Genomic DNA, 11,148 nt, shown 5'->3' on the forward strand with positions numbered 1-11,148 from the left:
TCATCATCCCCCCTTCATCATCCCCCCTTCATCATCCCCCCTTCATCATCACCGCCTGTCATCATCCCCCTTCATCATCCCACACACACCCTTCATCATCCCCTTGTCATCATCCCACACTCCTCCTTCATCATCCCCTTGTCATCATCCCCACCCCCCTTCATCATCCCCTTATCATCATCCCACACACTCCCTTCATCATCCCCTTGTCATCATCCCCACCCCCCTTCATCATCCCCTTGTCATCATCCTCTTATCATCCTCTTGTCATCATCCCACACCCCCCTTCATTATCCCCCTGTCATCATCCCACCCCACCCCTTCATAATCCCCTTGTCATAATCCCACCCCCCCCTTCATCATCCCCCTGTCATCATCCCACACCCCCCCCTTCATCATCCCCTTGTCATAATCCCACACCCCCCCCTTCATCATCCCCTTGTCATCATCACCACATGTCATCATCATCACTGCTTGTCAATGTCTGATACAGTGGTCTTCAACCTGCGGACCTCCAGATGTTTCAAAACTACAACTCCCAGCAAGCCCGGGCAGCCATCGGCTGTCCGGGCTTGCTGGGAGTTGTAGTTTTGAAACCTCTGGAGGTCCGCAGGTTGAAGACCACTGCGGCCTTCGACATCATCCAGCCCCCTCTCACCCCCTTTAGTTCTGTACTCACCTTCGCTCGGCGCTGGTGCGGTGCTGCAGGACTGTCTGGTGGGGAGGTCGTCCGGTGGGATAGTGGTTCCGGGCTGCCATCTTCACCGGGGGCCTCTTCTCCGTGCTTCGGGCCCGGAATAGAGGCGTTGCCTTGACGATGACGCAGAGGGACGTTGGTAATGAACGTACCTCTGCTTCATCGTCAAGGCACCGTGACTATTCCGGGCCCGAAGCGCTGAGAAGAGCCCCCCCCCCCCCGATGAAGATGGCAGCCCGGAACCACTATCCCACCGGACGACCTCCCCACCGGACCAGCACCGAACGGAGATGAGTACAGAACTAAAGGGGGTGAGAGGGGCTGGATGATGTCGAAGGCCGCAGTGGTCTTCAACCTGCGGACCTCCAGAGGTTTCAAAACTACAACTCCCAGCAATCCCGGACAGCCGATGGCTGCCCGGGCTTGCTGGGAGTTGTAGTTTTGAAACCTCTGGAGGTCCGCAGGTTCAAGACCACTAAGGGCGGAGAGTTCACTCGAGTATAAGCCGAGGGGGGTGTTTTCAGCACGAAAAATCGTGCTGAAAAACTCGGCTTATACTCGAGTATATACGGTATACGTTTGTTAGGTAGGCAGGAAAAGCATTTGCTAGGTAGGTAATATGTTTGGTTGGTAGGTGGGTGGCCACGTTACATTTGGTTGGTAGGCCCTTAGTCCAGTGTTTTCCAAGCAGGCTTTGGCTGTTTGGGCATGCTGGGAGTTGTAGTTTTGCAACAGCTGGAGGCATTCAGGTTGGGAAACACTGGACTAAGGGCCCAACTACCCACCAAAATGCCACCTTCTGCTGCAAAATTCTAACTTCCAGCTTAAGACTGTCCGAGCATGCTGGGAGTTGTAGTTTTGCAACAGATGGAGAGACAATGTTTCGAAAACACTGCTGTAGTTAGTGTTTCCCAACCTGGGGGCCTCCAGCTGTTGCAAAACTACAACTCCCAGCATGCCCGGACAGTCTTAAGCTGGGAGTTAGAGTTTTTCAACAGCTGGAGGCACCCAGGTTGGAAAATAATGGACTAAGGACCTACCTACCAAACCTGAGTGTCTCCAGCTGTTGCAGAACTATAACTCCCAGCATGCCTGGACAGCTAAAGGCTGTCAGGAGAATGCTGGGAGTTGTAGTTTTGCAACAGCTGGAGGCACACTAATTTGTAAACACTTGTGTAACACCGGAGGCACACTTATTTGTAAACACTGGTGTAACACTGGAGGCACACTGATTTGTAAAACTGGTGCTGAAACAATGATGACACTGAGCGCACCGTGATTCACTGACCTGCAGGAAAAGCAGAAGGCGGCGAACAGAGAACGGGACACCAATATTGGAGCAACGGGGGAGCATAGACAGTTGAGTTAGTTTCTTTTGGAATAATTTCCATCCCTGGCACAGTGGATAAAACTAAAATAAAATACTAAAAAAGCCAGCAAGTAGAAGTAAAACGTCCGTCTTTATTCAGGGTTCTTGCTTAAAAGCCTTCACGGTAGCAGACAAACCGTGAACATATCAAAAATATGAAATATTGCACAAACAGAGGGGGGTCCCAAGCATGGCTGACGTGTTTCTGATCTATCGATCCTTACTCATAGCCTGTAGATCCTCAAATGAGGCACCCTTATATACTCCAGGGCATATTCCCCATTCCCACAGGAAGGGGAGGGACAGGTCCACATCACATGTGCGCGTGATTAAAATAAAAACATGGGACCAACCACAGATAAATTATTCGGAGACATATCAGTAATCTAATATTAAATCTGTTTTGCTATTTAGACCATGGGGTTGAATGCAATTCAAAAGATAAATCCACATGATTTCCCTATTGTGGAGGGATCGAATATGGTCACCTCCCCTTTTATTTAGCTTCACCTTCTCAATGCCTGAGAACCTGAGGGAAGTGGTGTCTGAATTATGACATATTAGAAAATGTTTAGATATGTTAGAAATGTTCGAGCTTAAAGGGCCAGCAGCATGTCTAATGTGCTCTTGCATGCGTTTTCTAAGGGACCTTTTGGTGGAACCCACATATGTTAAGTGACATTGTGTGCACATGATTTTATATAAAACAAAAAAGCTATCACAGTTTATAAAGTTGTGAATGACATGGCATTTGCCATCCACCGTACCTTCTATTTTTCTGGCATTTTTCGGCAAAGGGACATACCACACACCGCGATTTACCGCACTTGTGGAAGCCCTTGGTGCTAATCCACTGGGTGGTAACACTAGCCGTGTCCACCATACTGGGAACAAAGAGATTGGATAGAGTAGGTGCCCGCCTCACTGCAAATCTCACACCTGACTTTATAATCTCCCCTACCGTGGGATCTGTTGATAGGAAAGGTAAGTATTTAATTACAATGTGTTTGATGTCATTAAATTCTGGACTGTACGTGGTGACAAATGTAGGACAATCTTGTGATTCAGTTGGTTGCTTACTTGTAAAAAGGGATTTTCGATCCATAGGATCCACTCTCGACCGAGCTTTTTTCAAGAGCCATCCAGGGTAACCTCGAGCCGCCAGGCGTGTGCATGCTGCATCAGCTTCCCTGCGGTACACCTCGGTGGAAGAACTGTTCCGCTTAATTCGTATAAGTTCACCTACTGGTATGGCTCTTACTGTTTGTTTGGAATGGCATGAATTCGCCCTTAGGATGGTATTGCCTGATATCTTTTTTCTGTAAGGATCAACCTCAATTTTATTTGTATCTGGGTTGCCACGTAATATGACATCCAAAAAGGGGGTTTCACTTTTACACCATGTGTGGGTAAACGTAAGATTGAACCGATTATTATTGATATATGTCATGAATGCATCAACGGTCAGGTGGTCAGATGACCAAATGATGACCACATCGTCTACATACCTCCCATACCATGCGAGGCATGTGGAAAATGGATTGGTGTCAGAAAAACTGCTCCTCCCACTAAAAAACAAAAAGCTTAGCCCGAGCTGGTGATGACTTTGCTCCCATTGAAGCACCCGTGCGCTGCAAATAAAAATTGTTACCAAACATAAAATAATTGTGTTTTAACACAAAATCTACCACCTCAATAATGTAATGTCTCAAATCCACAGAATATTTAGAAAATCTCATCAGTATATCCGAGATAGCTGATAATGGCAGGTTTTTCGGAATACTGGAATAGAGCGATTCAATGTCGCAAGTAAGCCACGACAGAGAATCGCTCCATGTGAATTCATCCATGATTTTTAGCAAGTGCTTAGTGTCCTTGATATAACTTGGGCATTGCATAACCAGAGGTTGCAGTACTGAGTCCAACCACTCGCATAGGTGCTCGTTATGGGATCCGATCCCCGCCACAATCGGACGCATCGGCGGCGGGAATCAGTCCTTATGCAGCTTGGGTAGTGAGTGGAAGATAGGAATAATTGGAGCAGGCACGAAAATATAATCCACTTCTTTTTGGGTCAAAATAGATCTGGCTTTCCCCTCTTCCAACAGAGTCAACAGTTCTTTTTTAAAAGGTTCAGTGGGATCCCCACAAAGTTTAAGGTAAGTTTTATCATCAGATAGTAGATTTTCATTTAAATTGATATACAGTCCCGTGTCCATACATACTACCGAGCCGCCTTTATCGGCGGATCGGATTGTCAAATTTTTGTTTTTCTTTAATTTCTTTATGGCAGCAGCCTCCTTTTTATTCAAATTAGGACGAGTTGTATTGGACATTACTTTTGACTGTAGATTAATCAAATCTTTCATGATAAGGTCCTGGAACCAATCAAAAATTGCTGGTCTGGTCTGTATGGGGTAAAAATTTAGGTTTTTAGTGGAGAAGGTATGTGCAGTATTCACTTCATCACAAATTGATATCCCACTATTTTCAAGGAGACAGAGATCTCTAAAAGCAATTTGTTCTGCTAACGTATGCATGAGTGTTAAATCAGGGGGTTTATAGAAAGTTGAGGTGGGTCCGATGGTTCATCAGCATTTTCCACAAAAAAATGTTTCTTAACTGTTAAAGTTCTGACAAATTTATTTATATCCAAATTTGTCCGAAAAACATCAAAATGATGTGTAGGAGAGAAACCAAGTCCTTTCCACAGGACCGAGGTTTCTTCATCTGTAATGATTTGTGCAGAAATGTTAATGACTTGAAAATCCTCTTTTATTACTTTTTCCGTTTGTCCTTGTTACGCTCCGAAGCTCTTCTTCCTATGTTTTCTGCCACCGCGCCTTCCTCGTTTTTTAACTGTCTTCTCGCATTGCGATTCTTGTGAGTGTTCACATATTGCGGTTCTGAGTCCCCGCTAGTGTCCGTGGTATCTGAACAATCTGAATTTTCAGTAAACTCCTGGTCAGAAGAACTAAATTCACATGGAGCGATTCTCTGTCGTGGCTTACTTGCGACATTGAATCGCTCTATTCCAGTATTCCGAAAAACCTGGCATTATCAGCTATCTCGGATATACTGATGAGATTTTCTAAATATTCTGTGGATTTGAGACATTACATTATTGAGGTGGTAGATTTTGTGTTAAAACACAATTATTTTATGTTTGGTAACAATTTTTATTTGCAGCGCACGGGTGCTTCAATGGGAGCAAAGTCATCACCAGCTCGGGCTAAGCTTTTTGTTTTTTAGTGGGAGGAGCAGTTTTTCTGACACCAATCCATTTTCCACATGCCTCGCATGGTATGGGAGGTATGTAGACGATGTGGTCATCATTTGGTCGTCCGACCATCTGACCGTTGATGCATTCATGACATATATCAATAATAATCGGTTCAATCTTAAAGGGGTATTCCAGGCAAAAACTTTTTTATATATATCAACTGGCTCCAGAAAGTTAAACAGATTTGTAAATTACTTCTATTAAAAAATCTTAACCTTTCAGTACTTATGAGCTTCTGAAGTTAAGGTTGTTATTTTCTGTCTAAGTGCTCTCTGATGACAACTGTCTCGGGAAACGCCCAGTTTAGAAGAGGTTTGCTATGGGGATTTGCTTCTAAACTGGGCGTTGCCCGAGACAGGTGTCATCAGAGGACTTAGACAGAAAAAAACAACCTTAACTTCAGAAGGTCATAAGTACTGAAAGGATTAAACATTTTTAATAGAAGTCATTTACAAATCTGTTTAACTTTCTGGAGCCAGTTGATATATATAAAAACAGTTTTGGCCTGGAATACCCCTTTAAGTCCCAGGATGCCCTTGGTCCTAGTGGGGTTAAAAGGTCAAAAGATTAAAATATATAAACTAAGAAGACACTGTGAAGTACGGGGATATACTGGGCAGGCCTGGAGAAATATTTTTCTAACATGTTTTTATGTACTTGATGTATTTCTAGGTGTATATTATATATATATATATATATATATATATATATATATATATATATATGTCAAAGAACAAAGCAGCACTCCTAAAGCGTGAGTAGGTGCCTAGAGCTAGGATCCGGGTCCAGGATCCTGCATACGTAGTTCCAAGGAAAATGCTGTGGCACTCAAGGTATGGTGAAAAAATGAAAGCTATTTATTCATCCCAAATGTGCAAAGAGCAACGTTTCAATGGTCTCTTGCTCTTTGCACATTTGGGATGAATAGTTTTCATTTTTTCACCATACCTTGAGTGCCACAGCATTTTCCTTGGAACTCCTGGACACGGACCCTAGCTGGAGGCACCTACTCACGCTTGGAACTATATATATATATATATATATATATATATATATATATATATATATATATATATACACACACACACAAATCAAAAAATATGTTGCAGTCTCTTGTAATACCTTTTTTATTGGACTAACAGAATTTTGTAGAGACAAGCTTTCAGGATTCCTCCCTTTATCAAGTCCAATAGTCAAGGACTAATGATCAAAGGACTTGATAAATTATCAGGGAGGAATCCTAAAAGTTTGTCTCTACAAAATTCTGTTAGTCCAATAAAAAAGGCATTACAATCTGCATCACTGGACTAATATGGCTACTCACATTTACTATACAGATATACACATACCTGAAGATGGTTTAGAACCCTGTGATGTCACACATGCTTGTGATGATGTCACCGTAAGCTGTACAAGGAGGTGCGCGCCGGGTGCAGTCTCTTCAGTGTGTTTTGCATTCACAACCTGTGGTGCAAAGTGTTTGTTAGAGAGTTTCTATTTGCGATAGAGAATTCAAGATTTTGACCGTTCCTTGTCTGAAGAGAGAACCACAAGGTAAGTCTCAGCCTCTTCTATTCATACATACACAGGGCTTTTTGTTTGACAGTTTTTTTTTTAGTGCTGTTGCTTTTTTTTTTAGCAAAAAAAAAACAAGAAATGAATTTCCAAAAGAAATAACAAAAGTTATATTTCTCATAGCATTGTGACAATACTTGGCTTAGGCATTAAACATAATAAAACGCACAGATAGTATCATGACCAGAGCTTTTTCTTGCAAAACTGCTAAAATGCAATTATGCCCAAAAAAGCCCCCAAGAAAAAGAGTCCTAATTCATGAAGTTCTAAAAGATATAAGTCTATGAGAAAGATTTGGTGGTGTAGTAAAAGAATAACAGAAAGATTAGGGCAGAAATATAATATTATATAATAGAATTCTGTGTGTATTAACAATAGAAATACTCTGGGTACTCTGAAAGGGAAAATTTTCAAATCAACTAGTGGCAGAAAGTCATATAGGGGACGGATAGATCCCAATGAGGTGGGGTAGGTTCATTATTAGTAAATGTATATAGCAGGATAGCCCAATTGTATCTACAGTATGAAGTTCACATGGCCCAGTGATCATACAGCCAAGCCCTTATAATCCACCATTACTGGGACAGATTCAGGGTTATCAGATATTACTATGACCGGAGAGGTTCAGGTTTATCAGATATTACTAGGACCGGACAGGTTCAGGGTCATCAGATATTACTAGGACCGGACAGGTTCAGGGTTATCAGATATTACTAGGACTGGACAGGTTCAGGGTTATCAGATATTACTAGGACCGGACAGAATCAGGGTTATCAGATATTACTAGGACCGGACAGGTTCAGGGTTATCAGATATTACTAGGACCGGACAGGTTCAGGGTTATCAGTAGTGTTGAGCGGCATAGGCCATATTTGAATTCGCGAATATTCGCGAATATGTGGACGAATATTCGTCATATATTCTCGAATATTCGCATATTCGTAATAGCCCCGTTTTATTTTCGCATATGCGAACATTCGCGTATGCGAAAATTAACATATGCAAAAATTAACATATAAAAGATTAGTGTACGCGAAAATTCGCATATGCGAAAATTAGCATATGCTACATTTTCGCATATGCGAATTTTCGTTCGGCAGTCTCACACAGTAGTATTAGAGCCTTCTTTACACCACACAAGCTGGAAGCAGAGAGGGGTGATCACTGTGATGTGTGCTGTGAAGAAAAAACAAAAAAAAACGAATATTCGTAATTACGAATATATAGCGCTATATTCGCGAAATTCGCGAATTCGCGAATATGCGATATTCGCGAATAATATTCGAATTGCGAATATTCGCGAGCAACACTAGTTATCAGATATTACTAGGACTGGACAGGTTCAGGGTTATCAGATATTACTAGGACCGGACAGGTGTAGGGTTATCAAATATTACTAGGACCGGACAGGTTCAGGGTTATCAGATATTACTAGGACCGGACAGGTTCAGGGTTATCAGATATTACGAGGACCAGACAGGTTCAGGGTTATTAGATATTACTAGGACCGGACAGGTTCAGGGTTATCAGACATTGGTAACCTCAGGGAAGACGTCTCCATATAAAACACTTATAGAGAAGCATCTTCTTCTGAGGCTGCGATGGTCTTAGTGTTATCTTGTGGTTCTGTGCTGGACATTTCTGCTCTGTATGAAGGATCTATTGCATAATTACAGGAATGATGACATGTTGTCTAATGTGTTCACTTATCTCTCTCTCTCTCTAGTGTTTTCAGGCTCTGACCTGTGACCATGGCCTCTCCACAAGACCCATTGCTGAAGGAGGAGGAAGAAGCAATGGAGGACCATAGTGATATGGATGTAGAAAAGGGCGATATCCCTGAGAGGCAGAACCTGCCATCTCTAAGCGTGATGTCCACCGCACGTTCCATCATCACCGTAGTGATCCTCGCCTTTGTTAATTTGCTCATCTATGCAAATCGCTCCAGCGTGGCGGGGGTGCTGCCTTATATACAGAAAGCATATGACACCAATGCTAGTCTGTCCGGCTTATTGAATACATTGTTCATTGGAAGCTACGTGCTGGTCGCACCAATTGCCGGATATTTGGGCGACCACTGTAATAAGAAATATACTGTTTGCGCAGGAGTCATCGTTTGGCTGAGCATGACACTTACCCTGTCATTCATCCCTGACGGGTGTTTCGTGCTCTTCCTGCTGACAAGTGGACTGGTTGGAGCCGGAGAGGCGACTTTCTGCACCATCGCCCCCTCCATCATTGCAGACCTTTTTACAAGTGACCAGCGGACCCGCATGCTGAACGTGTTTTACTCCGTCATACCTGTAGGCTGCGGACTAGGATACATCATCGGGCCCAAAGTGACTGAGGCAGCAAGGGGCGATTGGCACTGGGCATTTCGGGTCACCCCTGGCCTGGGCCTCATAGCTGTGGCTTTGATGATTTTGGTCACAAAGGAGCTTCCAAGAACGACTACAAACGGGAAGAAGAACAACAAATCCCAGAAGTTTGCCAAATGGGCGACAGATTTGAAAAAACTATTTAAAAATCGAAGCTTCATGTTAACCACCATGGGATCGACGGCTGTATCCTTCATAGTGGGAGCCATAGGTGTATGGGGTCCGTCATACCTGACCCACGCACGAACACTCCTACAAGAGAAGGACCCTTGCCGTGCTGAACCGTGTGACTATCACGACATCCTAATATTTGGTGTGGTTACAGTCGTTTCCGGCATTCTGGGAGTTGTAGCAGGGACGGAGATAAGTAAAAGATATCGCAAATCCAACCCACGGGCGGACCCGCTTGTGTGTGGATGCGCGATGATGCTCTCAGCCCCTTTTCTTCTGTTGGCATTGACTTTTGGCAACATCAGCCTCGTTGCCACCAACATCTTCATCTTCATCGGAGAGACGCTTCTGTCAGTAAATTTCACCCTCATATCTGACATTATACTAAAAGTAGTAACTCCGTGGAGGAGATCTTCAGCCCTGGCCGTGCAGATGACAATCTATCACCTCCTAGGTGACGCCAGCAGCCCGTACCTCATCGGCCTGATATCTGACACCTACGAACGAGGATATGCCAAATCCCCTCTTCTGAAATACCGCAGCCTGGAGTATGCCCTCATGACCTGCACCATAATGGCAGTCATCGGAGGGGCCTTCTTCATGGCCACGGCCCTATATATAGAGAGGGACGAAAAAGAAGCAGAGATGGAATCAGAACCTCCGTCATCCTCCTCCTCCTCACTGCTTCCTGCCGATGAGGACCGCACTTCAGACTGAGGAAAAGTCATTGCTTACCTTTATCTCGTTTACTTCATAAAAAAAAAATTAAGAAAAAAATAACTGCATTTGTTCTATGTTCCACTTTAACCCTTATTCTCTACCCAGGGGCGGACACAGACAGCAGAGGGCCCTTGTGCAAAGAATGTGCCTGTGCCCCCCCCCCCAAAAAAAAAAAAACATCACTTGTTCAGCACCCCCCCTCCATGTGTCACTTACTCAGGTGGACCCCCATATGTCACTTGCTGTATAAGTTTCTAACTATTTATTAAGGCCTCCCATATGCCGCAGCTCATTCAAGCCCCCCACATTAGGTAGCATAGATTCCCAACATTAGGTAGCATAGATTCCCCACATTAGGTAGCATAGTTTCCTCACATTAGGTAGCATAGTTTCCCCACATTAGGTAGCATAGATTCCCTACATTAGGTAGCAGTTTCCCCACATTAGGTAGCATAGTTTCCCCACATTAGGTAGCATAGTTTCCCCACAATAGGTAGCACAGATTCCCCACATTAGGTAACATAGTTTCCCCACATTAAGTAGCATAGTTTCCCCACATTAGGTAGCACAGATTCCCCACATTAGGTAACATAGTTTCCCCACATTAGGTAGCATAATTTCCCCACATTAGGCAGCATAGTTTCCCCACATTAGGTAGCACAGATTCCCCACATCAGGTAACATAGTTTCCCCACATTAGGTAACAGTTTCCCCACATTAGGTAGCATAGTTTGCCCACATTAGGTAGCACAGATTCCCCACATTAGGTAACATAGTTTCCCCACATTAGGTAGCATAGTTTCCCCACATTAGGTAGCACAGATTCCCCCCATTAGGTAACATAGTTTCCCCACATTAGGTAGCATAGCTTCCCCACATTAGGTAGCATACTTTCCCCACATTAGGTAGCATAGTTATCCCACATTAGGTAGCCATAGCCCCCCCAAACACACAG

At 43.8% G+C, this 11,148-nt stretch overlaps 1 protein-coding gene across 1 annotated transcript; it reads left to right on the forward strand.

The window, feature by feature from the left end:
* The first annotated feature begins 6,805 nt into the window (after positions 1-6,805).
* Positions 6,806-10,217, forward strand: LOC130272553 (protein spinster homolog 1-like). Its single transcript, XM_056518403.1, has 2 exons — positions 6,806-6,903; positions 8,651-10,217. Exon 2 carries the CDS (start codon positions 8,676-8,678, stop codon positions 10,188-10,190), a length of 1,515 nt encoding a protein of 504 aa, XP_056374378.1. The 5' UTR covers positions 6,806-6,903; positions 8,651-8,675; the 3' UTR covers positions 10,191-10,217.
* The last annotated feature ends 931 nt before the right edge of the window (positions 10,218-11,148 follow it).

The sequence above is a fragment of the Hyla sarda genome, chromosome 5 (genome assembly GCF_029499605.1).
Source record: "Hyla sarda isolate aHylSar1 chromosome 5, aHylSar1.hap1, whole genome shotgun sequence".
Classification (NCBI taxonomy): Eukaryota; Metazoa; Chordata; class Amphibia; order Anura; family Hylidae; genus Hyla; species Hyla sarda.

Excerpts from the sequence above, each read along its gene's own strand:
- LOC130272553 (XM_056518403.1), top strand. The coding sequence starts at position 8,676 with ATGGCCTCTCCACAAGACCCATTGCTGAAGGAGGAGGAAGAAGCAATG.